The following is a 24,163-nucleotide window of genomic DNA, read 5'->3' as shown; positions in this document are numbered from 1 at the left end:
ATATATCAGGCGCACCGCATTATGAGGCGCATAGAATCGAAGCTACAACAATGGCTGCGGTTGAGCTATGCATCCATAAGATGGAGCTACGCTAAAGGGAATACAATACAGTTTTATTTATATAGAGCTTTCACAACCACTGCAGCTGTAACAAAGCACTTTACAGACCATTTAAAATACTACGTCCAAGAATACGAATATTGATCCGTATATAAAGCACATCGGATTATAAGGCGCACTGTCGGTTTTTCAGAAAATTGAATGCTTTTGGGTGTGCCTTATAGTGTGGAAAATATGGTACTCTCTTCTGGGATTTCCAAGATCAATTCAAACTTGTTTTTAGGTGTGAATGTGAATGGCTGTTTTTCTTAATGCATCCAATGAGGATAAACAGTAGAGAAATGGATGGATGGATTTACTCTGCGCGTGGGTCTGCGTGTGTGCCATAACTTCTATCATGTCACAGATTCATACGTGATAATTTACACACCAGGCACATTACTATGAATAGTTGTGGAATAAGACAAGAACTGTATGATATATTTTGCACGAGACCGAGATAATAACTGTTTCATCTGTAATTTCTCTTAGGGTCCCCAGGAAGAATAGTCTTCAGATCCAACTTTAAACAATGAAAAATAAACAAAAACAATGAATCTGTAGCTCAACTTTGACCCATAACAAACAAGAGAACTACTTGCTGAAGAAAATAATCTACATCAGCGGTCCTCGACCTTTTTTGCCCCATAGACCGACCGGTTTAATGTCAGACAATATTTTCAGGGACCGGCCCTTAAGGTGTGGCGGATAAATGCAACAAAATAATATGATATGACCTGCATGAAAACTGTGGTATTTTCAAAACATAGTAATAAACACGAATCATGACAGGAGGAACGTCCTATCTGGGCTGAACACTCTTTGGTCGCTATGGTAATGTTTAAACGTGCCTTCAAAATAAGATACACTGCAAAAGGCATGAAAAATACGACTCACTATGGCCGCATATCATGCAGTGTGGCTCGGTGCATGGGAATCTCCGGTTGAGAGAAATCCGTATTTTAAGTAGGACTCCTGATGCTGTCTATTAAATGTAGCCTTTTTTTTTTTTTAAGTCATAGGTTCCTCTTCTGTCTCCTGGCTGGGCCTTTTCCCCTTCCCAAAGAAACTTTCCAAAGACCTTTGCTAGCTCCTGGGTTTCATTTTACGGCAACCTATCACGTGACCGAGAAGCGCACCTTCACCTGTGTCAAGAGTGACATACTGTAGATGGATGTAACAGAGAATCCGGTAATTTTTCAAAATAAAACATAGTTCAGATTCCAAAATGAATAAAAAGGAAGTCATGTAAGTTATTTATTCTTTCTGTGCGGCCCGGTACCAAATGACCCAAGGACCGGTACCGGCCCGCGGCCCAGGGTTTGGGGACCACCGGTTTCATGAAAAGGTGATCTAACGCGGCGGTAAAAATGACCTTGTCCCATTTTTGTTGGCACGGGTTGCAACCATAAAACCCCAAGGTAATGATCAATTGCTAAAAACAAATATAGTTTATCAGTTTGAACATTAAATATCTCATCTCCGTAGTGTATTCATTAAATATAGGTTGAACATGATTTGCAAATCATTGTAATTCGTTTTTTATTTATCTACAACACAACGTCCCAACCTCAACCCAACTTAACTCAACTGTATTTATAGAGCACTTTAAAACAACCATCGCTGTATACAAAGTGCTGTACATGGAGCAAATATCATACATACAACAATTTTTAAAAAATAATAACAAAGACAGTAGAAAGCATAAAACAGTAAAACTAAGATCAAGTCTGAGTCATGCCGAGTCAAATACAATTTAGTTTTGAGACGAGTTTTAACCTCATTGGATTTGGCTTTCTACTTATATCTGACCGACGCGATTGCCTCATGCATCACCTGCCAAACTGCCTCACATGTTTTTATTAACACCCGCCAAAATGAATTTGAAATTGGTGGTTATCATTGAGAACCCTGTTTAATATACTGTAAGATGTTTGGCTTTACCGCTGTTTAATGTAAATGAGACTGTGCCCAACCTCTCTTAGCTAAACGGGACCAAATTCATTACTGTGTCGGTACTGATACACCTCTGAACTTTTGAGATTGCTCACTGGCTCACCGTCTGAAGCAACAGTGTTCAGAAAGTAGTTTAAACATGTGAGCGGCCACTGTTTTGATGTCATCCTCCTACCTAGCTACATTAGTAGAAAGCAGTATTGAAATGTTTTCTCTTTTAAGATGCGACAGCTAGCATTCCCACGTTTAAATCTGGAAATGTCAGGCCGGGCTGCAGTAGGGTTAGGGTTGGACAACACCCAATATTAAAGAGGAAATTGAAACATTTCTACACAGGAAGCTGCTCTACTTGTAAAATACTACTTTTGATTTTTGAGTGAAGAAATCAGGAGGTTGTAGAGTCAAGACCTGTGGACTTGACCAACACTGTCTCAATCTGACTTGTAGTGCTTGGGTGATGGAATGAAAGGTATCATTAATAGAGCAAGATTGGAAGGTGCAAAGCCATGCAATAATTTTTGAATAAGTTACAAAACCTCAAAATGATATCTCAGGAGGAACAGGAGCCCGCCCACGCTGGCAAGTGCCCACATTACATGATCAAACTGTCTCATTGCAGTCTACAGCAGCAAAATTGGGGGGGGGGGGGATAAAACCAAAAACAAAGCGTTTCATTGCACAAAATAAATCTTTCAGAAAGAACTGTACGCAGTTCAATAAAAGTGCAATATAAAATATAGCATTAGCAATACAGTATATTGTAGAATAAATAGAATAAATTAGCAATAGAGTAGAAAACACAGCATAAGTTGCATGCATCAGTGTATGTTAATATTATTCATATTGAACAATATATTTTGTGTAATTTCGTTCCATTAAAAGGCAGGAGTGATGATATGCGGAAAATCATCTTTTCCTCTGGCCTGCTTTATTGGAAAAGTCCATTTCAAAGGACTAAGAAGTAGCACACCTCATCCCCCTTCAATCCTTTGCGATGCAAACATGATTTAATTCAATCAACCCTAATGATGTCAATTTATGTTGTTATTTCGAGCTGAATTATCGAAAGGCCCAACAAATTCATAAACATGGGGATGTGTATTCAGAGAGAGCAGGAGAGGATATTATTTCCGATTACTTTGACAATTCATTCCAAGGATTCACACTTTTAATCTGGAGCAGAGGTTTTTGCAAAATGCCTTCCAAAAGGCACTTAATGATATATATAATGTTTTTTTCCAAACAACCTATTTATGAATCCATGATCGGTTATGCCTTTAGGATTATTTATTCCCATTCTAAATCAATCCAACCATTCCTTTTCCTTTATCCTCCTTCGGGTCACGGGTCTGCCAAAGCCGATCCCAGGTCGCAAGGAAATCGCAGGACACATGTAGACAAACGATTCCCATCTACATACAATTTACAGCACATGTGTTAAACCCAAGGCCCGGGGGCCAGATGTGGCCCGCCACATCATTTTAAGTGGCCCGCAAAAGCAAATTAAAGATGACAACTTCCATGACTTATTCCATGACGTAACAACTAAAATCTGTATCAAAATTTCAAATTTTCACATGTAATAAATCAGTGACATATTGTAAGCATTTTCTTGTTACCAAACCCCTCATTACAGTTACTTAAACAATAATTGAGTTATTCTTGACTTCTTTATCCAGTTTCAGTCATCACGGCCCTCCAAGGGAAATGGTAATTGGAATGTGGCCCGCGACAAAAATGAGTTTGACACAATGAGTTTTTAATGAACCTACCACAAATGTTTTTGTAATGTAGGAGGAAACCAGACAACCCAGAGAAAATCCATGCAGTCAGGGGGTGAACTCCAATCCATCCTGTAGCGACATTACAATGTGCTCTGGATGAGTGTTCCAAAAAAAAAAATTACATTTTGCTTTGTGGTGCATACACATACCGTGCAAGTGCAACTGATTAAATAATGCAGTTTATTTTTTTTCTAATCTTCAGTATGACAAAGATAGGTCCGAGGGAGGTGTGCTTAAAAATCTCCAGCTGTGGTGGTAGTTAGCAAGAGAGCTGTTCCAGTGGCTTTTAGGAAGGGCATTGTTGGAAGCTGGAAAGAGGGTGTGAAGTCTAACACCTGATGACACTTCTCTCACTCTGTTGCATTGAAATAAATTGTCCGACAAGTATTTTATATTTGATGGCAACTACGGGCCCTGACATTGCCACACATCTTATTTTATGAATGCACAATTCTATGACACTTGTTTGACAGTGTGCACAGTCACAGTAATATTCTGCACTGCTGAGTTCTGTGTGAAAGGCTGATGAAGGTCAGATCGATTTACTGTAGATGACCATAATGCAGTCATTTTCTGCGTGCTCACACAGAAGCAGACCTAGAAAGAGACTGTCAGCAGGAAAACAGTCGTATATAACTGGTTCAATCTATAATTGTTTCAATCAAAAGAGCAAAGTGGGCTTTTTGCTGTCAGCAATCTCCATAGGCTGCTCGGGCCTCTACTCTCGTCGCTACTCCAGCCCTCATATTTGTTTCCTCTGGCACGTGGATCCATTTTGAAAGTCGCTAATATCGTGCATCCACGACATTGACTGCACTATCTTTGTTTTGTCGCCAAGTCGTAATAATTTGAAACCAAAAGTAGCAAAAATTTAATACCCAATTAGAAACAACACTGTAATTATACCACACGCTATCTGGACAAAATAACATATTAAAGAGGCAACACAGTCACAAATGTTAATGCAATGTAATGTAATGGCAACAAAGCTTGATGGGGAAGACTCCACTCCTCCCATTACTGTCACAGTGTTGTGACCACAAAGTCAGCATCAAGTGGTGTGGAGGTTTCAAAATAAGACAAAGTTCAATGTAATCTGCCTTAATATTGATGTCTTTACAGCGTTTAATAAATTGGTCTCGTTAAGTGTAAAATGTCTTATGCTATGTTACGCACACTTGCATAAAGCTCCCTTTTTATCCAGTTTGCCATTTTAACCAATTCTGTTCTCATAGCCGTTCAAATACAAAATGAATATCATTCGAGGGCTATTTTAGATTGATACACTGATAAAGGGGAAATTGAATATCTTTTTGAAAACATTGTAAATTAAAGTGGCCCTGCAACTCCAGGGCTGAAAATGAGTCACACTCCAGCCCTGGTCACCAGTGATCATAAATGAATGTCATTGATGATTTGTCACCAAAAATAAAAAATAAATAAATAAAAACACCTACAAAGCTGTTACAACCATCCATCCATCCATTTTCTGATCTGCTTTTCCTCACAAGGGTCATGGGGCGTGCTGGAGCCTATCCCAGCTGTCTTGGGGCAGTAGGCGGGGGACACCCTGAACCGATTGCCAGCCAATCGCAAGGCACACAAGGACAAACAACCATCCGCGCTCATACTCGCACCTAGGGACAATTTATAGCGACCCAATCAGCCTGCCATGCATGTTTTTGGAATGTGGGCTTTTAAATTTAGATTTTTTAAAAAAGATTCACATCTTTCCTCATTCTTGCCCCATCTGAAAAGTGGTATATTCCAGCTGCAGCAGTGCATTTCTCAGCTGACTGGCTCTCCAGATGGCAAGTACCTTTCGTGCTCAGCATCCATGTCTCTGGCTGCGAGATCTCTGCTGCGCTCCATTGAACTGAAGCAGACGCGCTTTCTCGCTGTACTTTTAATGGACTTAATTTGAAACACGTGATGAGGACAGAACAGACAGTGACCTTGCCCTCACAATGGAAAGGTAGTGACGCTTCTTGTCCATATGTGATGATATACTCATGGCGTGGTTATCCTTCTTTGGGGAAAAAGACTAATTATATCTGTTTATCTAGCTATATATGTATATATATGCGGTCCCAAGTGATGGAAACATCAGAAAGAAGGAACACGAGAAACTCGAGAAATACCAAGGGCTCAGAGAGGAGCTGGAGAGAGCCTGGAAGGTAAAGGTGACAGTCGTGCCTGTGGTGGTCGGAGCACTCGGGGCAGTGACCCCCCAAACTAGATGAGTGGTTGCAACAGATCAGAACAACATCGGACATCTCAGTCCAGAAATGTGCAGTGCTGAGAACAGCAAGGATACTGCGCAGAACCCTCAAGCTTCCTGGCCTCTGGTAGAGGACCCGAGCTGAATGAGGGACGGACACCACCTGAGGGGTGAGACAAGGATTTTTTTTTATAAATATGTGTGTGTGTTTATATATATATATATAATATATATATATATATATATATATATTAGAGGTGTCAAACGATTAAAATATTTAATCTAATTAAAAATGCAACTGTCATAATCTAATCGTGATTCCTCACGCATTTTTTATCGTTTCTGAATTTGCTTTTCTATTTTTTTGTTGTATTTCCCCCCCATTTTAATGCTCTCATCAACATGGAATCATGAATCCGTTTTCTATGTGCAAAATGCAAATATTTTCTGAAATAATTTTGATTTTCAATTTTACATGAACATTTTTCACTTGGAGCAGTTATTCACACATAATCTCTCACACAATATTACTGTCCATCAACAACAGTGAAAAAAATATTTTGTCACACAACTGCTGCTTTAACAGCTCTTTTTATGGAATCAAAACAGAGCAATATAACATTATAAAGTGCACATCTAAGGTAAACTAGTACTCAGCCTATAGTGGATTTAAGCCATGGTTGCATACTTCGTTTTTCTCGAGTTTGCTTTGAACACAGCAGTCAGGCTATGTTGATTCTTTTGGTCCTTGCGCAGAAGTCTCTCTCCGGTTTTGTGTCGACATCATTTCGGATGACTACACTTGGTTCGATGACAACACTGGAGACGTTTTATTTTCGCTAGGTCGCTACCACTGCACTGCTGAACTTCACCGTCACTGTCAGACGAACACAGAGAAGCTCCACCCACTCTATTTATATGGAGGCGGAACACTTCCACACAAAATAGTTCCAAACAAGGAACAATCACGTCAGTGGCATATATCGTTTACCTGTATGATACAGGTAACTTTGGTCTTGTCAGTGGAACAATCTGGCAACTTTTTAGAAGTAAACTTTCCATTCATAAATTCTTTAAGTATCCGTTTTCGGTGTCTCGCGCTGCTGTGGCTGGCAAAACAAACGTGCGTGGACCTATGCAGCGCGCCTGTAGTTTTGTTTCTGGTTTATTTATAGAGCAACGTAACATCTGCTGTGACGTGTGCCGCGTTAATCTCGCGAGAAAAAATTTAATCCCGTTAAAATTCATTGAAATTAATGCCAATAAAAACGCGCTAAACTGACAGCTCTAATATCTATATATCTATATATATATATATATCTATATATATATATATATACACACACATAAGAAACCTTTCCTGCCAGCCCTGGTTTGCCCGTTTCAAGAAGAGGGCATCTTCATCACATGGCCGTGGCCCCAGAGAGGCAGCAACAGCAGACAAAGCAGCTGCCAAACACTTCCTGCAAGAGCTCAAGGAAATCATCAAAAAGGAGGGTTACTCTGCAAAGCAGATCTATAAGGTAGACGAAACCGGTCTTTTCTGCAAGAAAATACCAGAAAAACCTACATTAGCCATGAAGAGAATACCATGCCCGGATTTAAAGTGGCTAAAGATCGGTTAACCCTTATGCTTGGCGGAAATGCTGACCGTACCTTCAAGCTGAAACCACTGCTAGTCTACAGGGCAGCTAACCTCCAAGCCCTCAAAAACGTGAAGAAGAGCACTGTCCCTGTTATGTCGATGTCCAACACGAAGGCATGGGTGACGCTGGTCATACTTGAGGAGTGATTCATCCACCATTTCATCCCCGAAGTGAAAATGTATTGCCAGGAATATTACATTCCCTTCAATATACTGCTAACGTTAGTGGTGTTTTACACACACACACACACACACACAAATCATTGCAATTATCATTACAATTATGTCTGAAAGAGTTCTCATCAGTTGTCACGCTATGGCGTATTTACAATCGTAGTACATTCCATTTTTCCTTTTATTATGGCGTCAGACCTGTATTTCACCAGGTGAGGAAAACATGGTTGTACCGCGAACATATCCTATGGTCTAGATCAGGGGTGGGCAATTATTTTCCCGGGGGGGGCCAAATGAGAAGCAGAAAATATTGTGGAGGGCCGAGCCAAAAGTTAGAAATAGAAATAGAAAATAAAGAAGATAGCACAATGTCTTTGTATGCCAGTAATAATATAACATTCTCCTCCACCATCACACTCAGCACCGGTTCTCCTCAAGGATGTGTACTGAGCCCCCTGTTGTTCACGCTCTACACATTTGACTGCTCTCCGACACTTATTAGCGGTCCAGTTTGCGGAAAGTTTTTAACATGATAACAATCAAACCATTCTAGGAAATGTTCATTTACTCGAGCCACAAGCAATTCACTCTGAGCATGGAAATCGCCAGAATCGGACTGAGTAAGAATCGCTTCCTTGTTTTTCAAAGTCTCGTAGATTTGAGTCTTTCCAACTCCAGGTGTCTCCTGAATGTTTCGTACTTTGTTACCCGCTTTGTTTAATCAGATACATATCACTTTCCCTACCATGGTCATTACTCTCTGCCTCTTTCTTTGTCTTCCGCTCCCTCCCTGTGCTCTGCAACTTGAAGTAACTGCGCCACCTGATGTTGAAATACCTGTCATTACAAGTCCAAACAAAATGAATGCAATCAAACCTTAATTGTGCACCAATCTTCGGCGGGCCGGATTAAAAAGACCAACGGGCCGGATTCGGCCCCGCGGGCCGTAGTTTGCCCACCCCTGGTCTAGATAGTTGCTTGTTATATTTTATGTTATTTGTGTTAGGTTTTAGATTGTGTTTTTGTGTTTAATGCTAACTTTGCAACCCAGAGCGCAGAGTCTGGTGGCAGAAGGAATACGCCAGCATTTTGTGTTCAATGGCACTGAACAAGTCAATATTGCAACTCTTAAGCGTTGCCATCTGCTGCCTCATTACTGTAATAGCATCTACTTAAACAGGCCGGGCTACTCTTCACAATATTATCGAAGGAGACACTGGCTGCATATTGGCAACACTGTGTAACGTACCGGGTCAGTGTCGTGAAGAGACAAAGACAAGAGGTAAAAAAATTGACATGCACGCCAATGCTGGGATATCAAAAATGCGCTGCACCATTCATTCACACACACACACACACATGCGCGCATGCACACACACACACACACACACACAAAGTAATAAGGAAGGTAACTGGTCCAGCAGAATCAACTGCTCTTCACCTTACATCACAAAATGAGGCATGGGCACCCAAAAACTCAAAATAAATTAATGAAAAATGGGTTCAGACAACTAAATTTCAAATGTGAGGAGACATATACTGTGGATAGTAATGAGAAAACGTAAAAGCGTAACATAAAAGACTGTCTGTGTCCTATGTGTTGTGTTATTTTTGTTATTTTGACTTCAAAATGGCGCCGCGAGAGTGGCTGCCTTTCCGGCAGCTCCTATATTTTGTTGTTCTACTTCTTCCTTTCATAACTTTGCTGCTGTGAATTGGGAATTTCTCCATTGCGAGACTAATAAAGGTTTTCTTATCTTATCTTAAAATTAAAGTACTGTATTCTCCGCACCATAAGGCGCATCTAAAGGCGTTCACTTTTCTCAAAAGCCGACAGTCCACGCTGTAATTGGATGCGCCTAATACAGAATAAAGAAACTGTAATTCTCTTTACATTCACCATTGAATTGTTTCCCTGTTAGTGTTCTGATCCCATCTAGTGGTGATTATTAGAAGGAAACAATTGTAACCTAAAAGGGTTCTGCCCAACACTAATTGACATGTGCATTCGCCAACACACACTCAAACAGACAACTACTTTGTGAGCTCTGCGCAGCCATTGTGAAACAAAGATAATACCAAAAGCAAAGTTAATTACTGACTAAACAAAGGAAGAAGAAGACAAGTAAGACTTCTCAGGATATTTAGTCCCTGGTGGATGTTAGCCCACAAGGTTTGTGTACCTTTTTGTTGAATCAATGTTTTTCATGAATTTTGTCTTTCATTTATTGTTTTGTAATGTCATTTGTATTTATATGTTTCATGTCCGTGTTTATGAACAGTTCTAATGGCTTTGTTAGAGCTGCAGCGGTTGTGAAGGCTCTGTATAAATAAAGCTGAATTGTTCAGAATCGTATTCCTATTGTGGAGCACCATACAGTGGATGCATAGCACAACCGCAGCCACTATTATAGCTTCTATGCGCGTTATAATGCACTATACTGTAAATGAAAACTGTTTTAAAATAGGCCATTCATTGAAAGCGCCCCTTACAATCCGAAGCGCCTTGTAGTGCAGAAAATACGGTCACCAATTTCCATTGCCCTTTCACAAGACTGCCTCCATTGTATTATCCTCACCTCTATGTACTGTGCGCGCACGCACCATTAATCACAACAACCAGCTGTCCAATCGCCTGCTCATGTCAAGATTATGCCAACAAGAGTTTGATCGTGCCTACAATGAGAATATGTTATTTATTATTGTCGATGAATAAAAGTGACTCATGGTAATGGTGTGTGACAATACAATCTATAATGCAAGAGATATGGCCGTATCTTTTGACTCTTTCTGGATGAGCCTGGCAATTCACAAAAACAATAGCCTGATATTACAATTGCTCTCAGTTTTCATGATACTTAATGTCAGTGATACTCTTTCAAGGTATGTGCGGTTGCAGATTATTAGACAAAAATGGTTTCATGAACCCTTTCATGTAACCTGATAACATGATAAGCTTTCCACTGTCGTAACCACTGTCCCCGAAAGGGTTAATTGTAAAATGTACGACATCCATACAGTACATTGTCAAGGTCCACTTGAACTCGTACATACTCAAAACCGCTGACATCTGAAATAGTATATATATATATATATATATATATATATATATATATGAACTCTCTTAAGTTCAGCATTTGACCTTTATAATTTGCCAACGAACACAACAAACCGCAAGCTAGGACACAGATGCAGGGGTCCTGACATTTTTCCTTACCCGTTGTCTGCACAATAACAAGCCATAATGTCTTGTTATAGCGCAAAATAGAGCGTACTGACTGCTAGTCGACAACAGCATGTCTGCAAGACTTCCACGTACAGCATAGAAAACTCATGGGACCTGATGATGCCACAGATAAATAAATAGCAGCCCTCTAGAGACCCCCTGTCAGAAATTACTTTTTTTTTCCCATTTTGTGTGAGAAAATGTATTTTTCTCTGTTTACACTTTTCCTGGTAGAACATTGACTAATGATGAGAGTTAAAGAAATGTATGATTTGTAACCCAGCCAGCACTGTCTGTGGCAGTTATATTTAGAAGACGGAGCACAGAGCTTTATTTTCAATGTTAAAAAGTAGCCGTTCTGTGTTTGCAACAGAAAGCAAGGAGCAGGGTTAGCCGTTGGAGTGAGTTTTGCGTTCCGGAAATCCTGTGTCATTCTGCGCCCAAGGGACATGAGCACCTCACTGCGACCTGTACATGTTGATTTCCTCTTTGAATTCAAAGGATGTGGAGCTGCAGAAAAGTTGTTCAATCACATCTACTTTATTTTTCATCTTTTGTAAAAAGGCTCATACAAAATCCTTTTAACCAGTTACATTGCAACAACAAATAAACCTTGAAGATAAAATCAAAACTGTCAAATCATCATCAGTCTTGAGTGACTTTTACGTACAGTAAGCTTCACTCCGAGAGGCTTAAATCATTTCTCAATTCGCCTGTGTTTGATTGAATTCAGTTCCATCTTTTTTTTCCCTGTAAGAAGCTTGTGAAGGAAAATGCAATACAGAAGAATGCATAAAATAATAAACGGTCAGACATAATCCCCACTGGACTTCAACAGCATCCAAGAAGGATATTGTGAGAAATCCTTTGTGCCGTGCACTCGAGCACACTTTGCAATACGTAACAGCTGAAAGTGATTGACTTCTAGTGAGCTTCGACTAAATTTGATTGATAGCCCTGTGACATACAATATATCCCATTTGTATCCAATCATAATTTGATCTGCTTTGCTGTGGCGTGACATAAAAAAAAAAGGAAAAAAAAGAAACAAGCAGCAGTTTAAAGTATCAAGAGTATTATGTAGTTAATTATTAAAGCTTAGATTGTTGGTCAACATGTGTAAGAACACGGCTTCAGAAAAGAACTGAGAATATTAGATAGAGGATGCGTCATCCAGTTTTTGGAACAGTAGAAATGACAGTGGACATGGCAGTGATTCGAGATAAAAAGAGCTAGACGACCTTCTCCTTTTTTATTTTTTTATTTTTATTTTTTGGGGCAATCTGAATGCCCCGTGGCACTCACCGTCTCTCACGAGTCAGTCCGGCGACTATGTCAAGTTTGATTGCGCAAGACCTCTGTGTTTTGGGGGACGAGACTTTTTATTGTCAGTGGCAGATGATGTGAAGACTGTGCTGTGTTGTTCATGTTGAAGTACAGTATACAACACGCAATAAGAACAATTTGCACACAATTTTTTGTCATGATATTTTGACCAGTGGTCGACTGGATAGTCCATCGGCCACACAGCAAAGAGATGCAGGGTTCAATTCCGGCTCCAGCCTTCTTTGTGTTGAGTTTGTATGGTCTCCCGGTGCCTGCGTGGGTTTTCTCCGGGTACTCCGGTTTCTTCCCGCATTCCAAAAACATGCAAGGCAGGTTAATGGAATACTCTCAATTGTCCCTAGGTGTGAGTGTGAACGCAAATGGTTGTTCGTCGATGTGTGCCCTGTGGTTGGCTGGGAACCGGTTCAGGGTGTACCTCACTAACTACCCGAAGACAGCTGGGATAGGCTCCAGCATGCCACGTAACCCTTGTGAGGATAAAGCGGATCAGAAAATGGATGGATAGATGTATTTTTGTCATGTGTTGGCTTTCCCTCAATTTAAAATCCATTTAGGATTAAAAAAAACTACCGGTACATGTATAGACTTAACTGGTGCAATACATATTGGTGGGGAGTACAACTTAAAAAAACAAAACAAAAAATAATTTGGACGATTTTGTTGAATGATTAACTGTCAAGTAACAGTTCTTTGTTCACCAACACACACACACACGCACACACACACACGCGCACACTTATGTTTTGTATGACTGTTGGATTTTGTTGAATATGATAGTGCCTCATATTAGATGTGCGTTTTGTAGTGACGTTCCTTTGGAAGCCTCTTTATATTTTGTCCTGGAAAAGTATGAATGAATAACATGAACTAATGATTACTGTAAACACAATCCCACTTTGAACCCTGCCATCCTGGACAGACACATTTGTATTCAGGCTGAGCCCAAATAAGATCTCAGATCAAATAATCATCATCATCATAATTACTCAAATGCCAAAATGTCCTCGGAAGAAAACAACAATCAGATCAGGTAGACTTTAAGAAACATGTTGCTCTTGCTGAATAAACATTTGTAATTTAGCCATCAAAGTCCCCGGGCTCGTGTGGCAGCTGAGTGACCACGCATTTGATTTAACCGTGTGAGTGGGGAAAACTATGAAGCATACTGGGTGACAGCTCAGAGGTTTGAAAATCCAAGATGTCAATGAACTGATGAATAGAGAGGGTAGAAGCTGTGCCCGCTGGTCCATATGTCCCTGTCCAAAGAGATGAGATATCCTGCTTGGCTCGATGCTACATCAGGCCAACTGCTCCAGCAGGGAACCTTTTTTTATACAGAAGCTAGAAGAATCAGAGAGCCAATTCAGGGCAAATCAGATGCCCATGGGTTACTGTGTATTACACTTCAACTTCACCAAGGTCTTGACAAATGTGTGCTTCCAACTAACACAGAATCCATTCCTTCACCTCTGGGATGGAATGGAAAGAAAGTGGTGGTCTCCTCACATCTCTCAAAAGCCCTCAAGTCATTCACTGTATATTGGACTCAAAACAATGAGCCGACGGTTCGCAACGATTCATAAACAGCTTTCCCAGTACTGAATGACCGCTAGGCCTTTTTAAAGGGACAGAAAGGTCAAACAATCTCTTTTGGGAGGCTGGTCCTGTAATTTGTATTCAATAGGGCAAGTAACATTAAAGTAAAAAATATAAGTTCTAAGATAAGATAAGAAAACCTTTATTTGTCCCACACTGGGGAAATTTGCAATCTACAGCAGCAGAATTGAAGGGGAGGGCGGGGGGGGGGGGGGGGGGGGGAGAAAAACAAAGTATTGCATGCACAAAATAAATGTTTTAGAATTAATAACTGTACACAGTACAGCATGCAATATAAAATATAGATACAGTATAAGCATATATGCAACTGCATATATGCTGTGTAAGGTGGCTGTGCTATTTACAATGTATGGCCTCCATAGATAGTAATGATAAAATGTAAATACAATCATATATTCAGTCTTTAAGATAAAATTAACCTGACTCACCAAATGCATCCCATGGTCACCATATATTGTGTATATTCTTATAACATTCTTCTTCTCTTCATACCTATTGCTGAAGCACATTTCCAGATTTCATCATTTGATGAAATCACATTTTGCATGTAATTTTCACAGTTGTACTCATTTGGGATAGATTCACACTGTATTTTCGGTGCCTGATTTTGGTTAACAGTTTTATGTTCACATTTTTTGGGGGGGGGCAGGGGTCAGGAGGGGGGATCTATTGACATTTCATGTATGTTTTAAGTGATCCATATCCCTATGTTTAGAGCTACTAAAAACCTGAAACAACATGCAAATGCATACTGCATTTAATTAACACCAAAGGTGTCATCACCGGGGGGGGGGGGGGGTGGTAACAATAAATACACACGAAGAATATTAAACTTACGGTTTTATAATAATAATAATAATACATTTTATTTATAAGCACCTTTCAAGACACCCAAGGACACTTTACAAGAACAAAAAACACAAAACAATACGGGTTGAGCAGCGGCAGCCAAAACGCGCCAGCGTTCACTCAACCCGAAGGTCAGAAAGAAACCACAGGGGAGGGAGAGAGGGAGAAAAAAACCCACGCTCGAACTACCCTCATTTTGAGGATAATTTGAGTGAGGCAAAAAAACTCCTGCACAAGCATATGACAGTTACAACAGGTCACAAGACATAAACAATGAAGACGGTGAATCAAGGGAATGTATGAGGGAGGGGGTGATGGTGGGGGACTAGCTTCCATGCATATTTTCATCAGTTTTGTTATGTCTGAAAAATTCTTCCCAGCATAGATCAAAATGAAGGTACCCATGGCATTACAGTAATCCCTCGTTTATCGCGGTTAATGGGGGCCAAAACCACCCGCGATAAACGAAAATCTGTGAAGTAGCGACCCCCCCATATAGATACATGTACATAATATTTATAAGGCCAAATTTAATGGTATACATGCATGTAGAAGTAAATTTTGAAGTAATTAACATGACTTAATGCTGGATACTAATAGATTTAAACACGTATAAGTTAGGTTACTTTATGAATAACAAAATACAGTAAACATATATATATATATATATATTTTTTTTTTTTTTTTTTTTTCAAGTCCACAAAAAGTCCGCAAACGGTCCGCGAGAATCTGCGAAAGTCAGCAAAACAACAGCGAGTCACATAGAGCAACATATACAGGACTGTACTACATGTATTAGATTTTTTTTTTATGAATATGTTTGAAAAAAATCCGCGATGCACTGAAGCCGCGATAAACGAACCACGAAATAGCGAGGGATCACTGTACTCTTCAAGTTGCCATCAGCAATCACCATCCTCATGTAAGCAGATCCATACTTAATTGTGTGGCTGTATTTTGGTTCCTAATTATCATTACTATAATGTATTCTTGTCCCTCTAATTGATGAGGGGGAGCAAAATACTATATTGATGACAGTATGCATGCTTGAATGGGTAGTTGTTAATGATGACAGCAGATCAGTGATGTCCCCCTGATGATGGTTGGTAACCCCAGACTAACCTCTATTCTGAAATCACCTGGTCATGACTCAAGGTTGTTTCAAATTTTAAATGAGCTACTCCAATTTGAGGCCACATTCATGTTGAAACATACATTTATCTTGCTAACATTTATGTATTTATTTTTATCTTTTCTCTACAGCTGTACAGCTCATTAGACTTTGGAAGGAAATGGCAGCTTGTCCATGAACATGTTACCCCTACGAGATTCTATTGGTGAGTCAACCTGTACACATCTTCGCTTCGCTTTACTCTTTTCCAGTCCTCTCCTTCAAAGTGCCGCTTATGTGGGAATGCTAAGGCCCTTGCTTGAGTTTTGTGACACGTTGCCAAATGGTATTGATGATTTGCAGCAAGCATGGCTGACTAGGGATGTTGCTAAAATTCTGCCCATTTGCTAATCTTGACACAATCAGGCAGCGTGAAGTAAATTGTATACTGGATCTGAAGCACTGTGACTTCATTTCTCATATATCTTGCTCATAGCTGGCATCTAATGAATAAATTAATCAAATATATGAACAGTATTTTTTTTTCCACAGTGGCCTTTGCCCGTGAGACAGCTACTGCCCATTTTATCTAACATGCATTAAATGTATTCTAAGGAAGATTTAGTTTCAGATCGTAACACAGTCAGAGTATGCGGTTTCTTTGTTACCCTAACAGTTGTGGCTGCATGTCTATTCCTTTATACCAGTGTTTTACAAAAGATTTATTGAGGTAAGGAATATATTTAAATTCAGAATCATCCCATTGCACACCACCAAACAACAATGTCACAAAAAGTGGATACAATGGTTGATTTTGTAGCTTCTGCCGTTCAGTGAAAGAGCACCAACTTGTTCTACTTGTCAATCTCTCTTACTGGCATAGATAATTGACCAAAGATATATTATTTGCAGTAAATGAATAATTTTCAGACCAAGTAAGTAAGGCTGGATGATTAATACAAATTTAATTGTGAATTCGATTTTGGCTTCTCTCTTTCTTTGATGATAACATTTTAAAGATCAACGATTAATGTGCAGAACGGCGTAGCGCATTTACAAGTTCCCGACGTTGTGAAAGTACCCTGAAACCACCATGTTGCCTGCGTTGCAGGCGTGGAGGACTTGTGATTCTGCCATCAGTAAGCATCCTTCGAGCTGTTTAATGACACCCTAGTTGGAGTTTACTGTAAGACTAACCACGCGACGAAAATAATTACACACGTTGTATATTCAAAACATGCTTTGCTTTTAAAACACAACAAATAATGCTAATGCCAATGCCAATGTAATATCCCATGATAATGATAACGGGGAATTAGCATCAATTTTGAGATTGATACTCCTTCAAATAACAAATATTCACACACAAACGCCATGGGGAAAACATACACACGGGAGATAACGCTACTCATAAGACACAAATTCTTCCTAATATGTCAAAAGCGAGTTAAATTAACAGAGTTCAAATGTATTTCCACGTGACATGGCACGTAATACCATACTAGCAGTGCGGTAAGACCCAAGACTTGTGAAAATAACAAGATAAAACAAATAAACACATATATATACAGATAAAGAGATACAAGTAATGCTTTTTCAAGGCTTCAAAGGTGTGGATGAAGCAGAATGAACATTTCTCATGATATTTACAAGGTCATTTTGTACTTCACAAAAAGAATAGTGTCCAGCGTGTAGGGATGAATGGGCATGAGGCTATGATGATAGTTTGGAGTAGGAGAGTTTTAGTAGTTGAATACATTTTGAAATCAATGGCACTCGATGATCTCTCGTTGCACATGTCCCTTAGCACACTGGTTGGGAATCAATGCTTTTTATTGTTGCGTTTTACTGTAGGCAAGGAAGATATTATGTTTTTATTCAAATCAGTTTTGACTTTCGTCTCATATTCTGCATTCCACAGAAAACAGCTTATGACCCCTTTTCTTTATTCATAACCATCTTGTGTCAAATAGTCGTGTGATCTGTCGTTTACTCCTAGGTCTGTGTCAGGCCTAGACAAGGAGTCAGATCTTGTCCACATGGAGGCCCACACGCCAGATGGAAGTGAGTTTATGCTACCCACGTATATATCAATAATAATAATAATAATAATAAAACACATCTACATGGCAACAACCCTATGGCTTGCTCTGCAAATAAGCCAAGTGCAATTCTCTTTGTTAATATTATCTTTTGCACTCCATGAAAAGCAGGCACCAAACTCCGACATTGCTGGATGTGTTTATGCAAGCGAGTGAAATTGCAGTCGTGTAGCTGAATATCAGCATTGTTGCGCGACTATATAACTGACAAGATGTGATTTCATTAGCGGCATTTCCTCACAAAGGAATTCAACTTATTATTTAAGCCCAACGCAAGAAACGGGACTTCGACAAAGCAAAAGAATTTCTGTCTCAAAAAAGAAAGATCGCAATCAAGCAGAAATGTAAATTTGTCCTCACTTGACTTGTAGTACGCAAAATATTGAATGCAACCCTAAAAGACAAGACGTAGAATGAGAGGAATAGAAACTGGTGAGATGACATATTAGCATCACAATCAAATTTGTTGTAAACTGATTGGTTCAGCTTTCGGTGTCATCCTTGATTGTGCTTTGACTCACTTGCTGTCTGTTACAGTCCTCATCCCCTCACAGACTTCCCCAAACAGTGTATATATATATATATATATATATATATATATATATATATATATGTATTATGGTGTCATTACAAAGGTCTCAGACTGACCGTATTTCCATTGTCCAGGTGTGCAGTATGTCACGTGCAGAGCGCAGATGTGCACAGAAGCCAAGAGGAACTACCCCTTCGCTGGACACATTGACATCAGTTCATTGGTGGTTCAGGACGACTACATATTCATCCAGGTCGGTGTTAAAAGATCTTTTTTTGGGATGTACTGCTTTATTTGTTTCAATAAGGGCCAAAATTCATATACCAGCTTTTATTTTTGTTTTTGGCTTTTTACCTTTGAGGTAATAAACAATGTACACCAGTAGTGTCTGAACATTACAGAGTGATGGAATACGTTTGCAGTTTCTCTTTCGTGGCAAACTATTCAACTGGTGCATAATAATAGCATACCCTAAAATATCTAACTAAAATAAAGAAGGAGCCAGTTCTTTGAAAAAAGCCCAAATGTTTCATTGACAATTAAATACAACAATATAAGCCTGACTGATTGCAATCACCGGTCCCTGTGCAATTGTAACTGGTGCTCGAGAATGTCGGAATTTTTGCTTGTCTTGCCATGTGTGACACGTCCAATGTCGTTCTTCGATTTGTTCTTCGGCATTGCCCAATAGGAAGACAGTGCCCTCCTAGTTCTAACGAGAGACTGGATGTGGCGCACACAATCACACTGTTGTGTACAGTATTTAAAACATGACTTGAACCAAAGGGGAAATATTGGAATGTATGTATACGTATGTCAATTCATGCTACGTTTGCTAACTGCAAAGCTAGTAGTTAATTAGTAAACAGGGTGCTTTCAAACGCACACATACATAATGCCTCCATCAGCATGACTTTGACAACCTGGGCGGGGTTTGTTCACTGAAGGACTTGTAGTGTGACGGCTAACCCGGTCCAAGACACAGAACGATATTTGTCTGGTTGTCTGACAGCACAACCGTCGTCAACGTCCAAAAAGTCGTGTAGTTTGGAAAGGCCGTTAACCTTACAAATGAACTCCATTGGGTCATTGAAATGAATTCTTGCACTGCTCAAAGCAACTGGCTCGAAAGTGCATCGTGCTTCCTCATTACAAAATCAGGGGTCAGAAATGGCGGAATGTCTTGCTAATTTTGGTGTGAAAGGGCCGATCGACACTTGCCATTTGAATTGCACTTACATTCACATGTATGGGCAGTTTTGCACTTCAGATTATAAGGCTCACCTTCAGTAAGTGGCCCATTTTAAAACTGTTTTCATATATAGGGCGCACTGCATTTTAAGGCACATAGAAGCTACAATATTGCTGCGGTTGCGCTATGCATCCACTAGATGGAGGTACGCTACACGAATACAATACAATACAGCTTTATTTATATAGAGCTTTCACATGCGTAACAAAGCCATGAGAACTGGTCACAAACATGGACATGAAACATAAATACAAATGGCATTACAAAACAATAAACAAAAGACAAACGTTATGAAGACAATTGATTCAACAAAAAGGCACACATCCCCAAAATATATGTTGTCTGCATCTATCTTCCTTCGTTTAGTCAGTCGTTAACTTTGCTTTTGGTATTATCTTCATTTCATAATGGCTGCGCAGAGCTAGTAATTGTTTGAGTGTATGTTGACGACTGCACATGTCAATTAATTTCGGGTAGAACCCTTTTAGGTTACAATTGTTTCCTGCTCATAATCACCACTAGATGGAATGGGAACACACTAACTGGGAAACAACTCAATGGGGTCTGTAAAGAGAGTTACAGTCTCTTTCTATTAGGCGCAGTGCCGGCCTTTGAGAAAATTTTATGCTTTTAGGTGGGCATTATAGTGTGGAAAAAATGTTAACAGGTTTGCTTTTTTGAATGGGAGAGCCAAACTGTACTTGAAGGAAACCATGCACATACAACGAGGTCAGAGCTGCGATTCAAACCCCGATGTGTAATACTTTTCCACCTACTCCAAATCACCATTTGTTTTCAATTGTTGTTGGATCTCATGTGTAATGTATGAATATTGTGTTAGTTTGAAAACTCAACAGAACATACAGAACATTGTGCTCACCCACAAATATTTGAATATTCATATGTGCTCATACATTTTCACTGCCTGGTGTGTTTAATTAATCATGGTTAGTGTGACGGACGCATTTGAAGTGGTAATGTTGGAAACTCCAAGTAACACAGGCGCAATTTCTCATCTGTATTTTAGTTTCCAAAACATCATGATTATCATGTTTTATGAGGATGGGCAAATTAGGTTGCGGAACATACAGCTGTATTCAACCGAAAAAGCACAGTTTAAGTACAAAGGTGGTTTTGTTCAGTCAAACTTGGTACTGTTCTGTTGGTGTTTGTCAAAGTGAGGCTGATACTGTATTATCCTACGATGAGCGATGGGGAATCAATCATACCAATTCCTTTTAAAGTTCAAACAGCCTCAGGCAATCTCGCTATCGATCAACTGCTCTTTCCTTGGATTGCATGTAGGACTGTTTGTGCAGTGTTCACCAAATACCCTATGTGTTCCTGCTTGCGTCCTAGCGGCTAGAAGCTCTTTTTTTTGTATCTTTCGATGCAATGTATTGCTCATTTACTACACCAGTCTTGCGTGAATTCCTGTGGGTGTCACTTCTTAGCCAATCTTTTCTTGATGCTTTGGTTGAAAGTTTTCTGCCAAAACCAGTTTTACCAAATATTATTAAGGTAAGGTGAGTGGAATGTGACGGTGTAAAGTGGAAAAAGTACAAGCCAAAAAAATTAGGTTAAATTTAAAAAAAAAAAGCCTTTGGAGAGCTTTGGAAAAGAGAAAACAGACAAGTGATGAGCCAGAAGAAGAACGTATTACAACTGTCAGGAAAAGAGAAATGTATATCAGAAGTCTTTCTAAAAAGGCTCGTCTATCTGTGATTCTCACACGGCAAGACCACTTGCCGTAATGTGTGGTGACAGGCTCATAACTGAGGCAATGAAGTCTTCATAATTGCCCCCCCCCCCAAAAAAAACGTGAAAATAATTTCCATCATCCTACCTTTGTGAAGCGGGATTTTCTGCATTGATGGCGATAAAAACCAAAAATGATGGCATCATCTTGACATAAAGTAAGTAAAAGTGGATGTCATTGTCTCCCATTATTCCAAGATAAGACTGTGATGTTGAAAAGAAGCAAGGGCCCCACTAATTACAAATATATTCAAGCTTAATGGTGGGTTGCATTTTTGATAATTGGCTTCTATGAAGGTTTGTCAACTATAGCGTCATATAAAACGATCCATGGTTCAAAAGAGGTTGAGGTACTCTGCATTTCCCAGACGTCACACGAGGCTTAGTTGTGAAACTTAAATGTTTCCCCTCAACAAAGAATAATTGGACAATTGATTGTCCGAAGGTGTATTTACCAGTCCGTTTTTGAAACATCAAAGTGCATTGCAAGGTCAACATCCTTTGAATGCCAGCTATTGGATTGGATTGGATAACCTATATCGTCAAATGCGCTGTATGTGTAACATACAGCACAGATGAAATGTCTTCCCTCTCAACATAAAACAAGAGGAGCCGCTGCGGGTGTCCGCACCGCCACCAAAAGAAAAGCCAACAAAAAATGACAAAATAATACAAAACAACACATGAGACACAGACAATCGTGCAATCTTAACCACTTTCTTGCATTCACTTTGTTGTCTGAAGCAGTTCTAGATGAAAGAGGAGCGAATCAAAGAGTCCTTTTCACCAGTGGATCAAAGACGTCATGCTGCAATGTGCACACGTCTGCTACAAGCTAAGTTGAAAGCAACAAGAAGCTATAGCATCCATTAACGAAAAAGAGAGATTGGCTCTCTTCTCCTGTCCCATGTAAGTCCGCTTCAATTTCAAGCCGTGACTCCCAGTTCCACATACGCATCGGCGCTCTGCGCTGACACTCCTTTCTTCTCATCGTCGGCTCCTCAATCCATGCATCCATCCAGCCGCAGACTGTCCATCAGCACCGACCTTTTTGCTGAACAAAGCGGGGCTGTGAAAATGCTGCCTACTTCAGGCGCAAGACACAAGCGCCCCGGGGATGTCCAGCAACGATAGTCCAAAAAAAAAAAAAAAAAGATGACTAGAGAAACAAAGCAAATACATCACAGTTGAGATTTGCATGACTCAAAACATCAAGGCTGTCTGAAAAGCCATCTTTGCGTTGTCTGACAATGTCCTTGTATTTAATGTATTGCAGGATACATTTTGTTGTCTTTGCAAGAGGCTTACTATTGATTAATATCATTTTTTCCCTCTCCCTACCCAGCGTTTTCCTTTCTGAATTCTGATTGTAATTTCCCCATTGCGGGACAAATAAAGGATATCTTAATTAATTATACTGTGGAAAGGGTTGCCAGCTAAGCCGGCAAACGTTCGGTATGTATCTTTGAACGTGAAGAGTGATTCAATGCTGATGCAGATCTTTGGGTGGACGATGGCCAGGGAATTTCATTATTGAGAAGTGTTTTAATCCAGCAAAAACATACCATGAAGAATTCTATAAAAGGAATGTCAACACCGACCCTGATAACAAACTTCAGCCACACATCCATCATCTAAACTGCTGTGTGCTGAGCCTATCCCACCCAGTTGTGATTTATTTTATTTTTTTCCGGCCTAGTTTATGTTTTTGACACGTTAGACCTCCCAGACTGGTAAGTTTTTAGTGGTTATCACCTCATGAAGTAAAATGCCCTCTCATGAAAGCCGAATATTAACAAATATTCGGCTTTCAAATGCCAGTGGAAATGCTGGTGACGCCGATGGTCAGTGGCTGATAATATTGTGTTTGCTACTATTTCAAAGGGCAGATTCAAAGCTTTAATTTTGGCCCATATGTGAAGCTCTTTGTCAAATATAGACGTCAGTGGAGCTCTTCAAATCTTCAAAACCACAGTTTTTTCACAATTTTTGCCAAGGTAATACACTTCATTGAAGCTATGTGCTATCAAGGAACAGAAGAGACAAAAAGGGCATAAACTGAAATATTCACCACAGTTCAAGGATTTGGGAAATGTGTCATTCTATTGCAGACCTTAAATGAGAAGGAGGATTTTGACCGAAATGTGTGTCCTTACGCCATGCAGGCTAAATGGTTGCCTTTGGTCAGTGGTCATCCAGCTTCTTTCTGCCACAGACTTGGCTAGTGGTCTGACTCATATTTCGTGGACCTGGAAAATGGTTTTGACGAACATTCCTGCTTGGGTGAGAACGGACATTTTCAGGCATCCAGTCCCCCCAAAAGTATTGGAACGGCAAGATCAATTCTGTTGTTTTTGTTGCATACTGAGGACTCGAGTTTCAGACAAGATGAACATGAGACAAAAGTTTTGAATTTCAACTTTTATTTCAGGGTGTTTACATCTAGGTGTGTTCAACAACCCCGGACGGGGCACCTTTTGCTTGAAACCA

General features: G+C 39.8%; 1 protein-coding gene across 1 annotated transcript in view; it reads left to right on the top strand.

The window, feature by feature from the left end:
• sorcs3a (sortilin related VPS10 domain containing receptor 3a) overlaps positions 1–24,163 on the top strand; it is a 235,923-nt gene that overhangs the window by 130,626 nt on the left and 81,134 nt on the right. The window contains exons 5-7 of the mRNA XM_086119367.1: positions 16,182–16,255; positions 18,029–18,093; positions 18,798–18,916. Of these exons, the coding sequence (XP_085975493.1) occupies positions 16,182–16,255; positions 18,029–18,093; positions 18,798–18,916 (258 nt within the window). The remainder of the gene's footprint in view (positions 1–16,181; positions 16,256–18,028; positions 18,094–18,797; positions 18,917–24,163) is intronic.

This window comes from Hippocampus guttulatus, chromosome 9 (genome assembly GCF_054856545.1).
Source record: "Hippocampus guttulatus isolate MCC_2025c chromosome 9, RoL_Hgut_1.0, whole genome shotgun sequence".
Taxonomy (NCBI): domain Eukaryota; kingdom Metazoa; phylum Chordata; class Actinopteri; order Syngnathiformes; family Syngnathidae; genus Hippocampus; species Hippocampus guttulatus.
The sequence above is the reverse complement of the archived record's forward strand: the minus strand, read 5'-3'. Positions and strand labels throughout refer to the sequence as shown.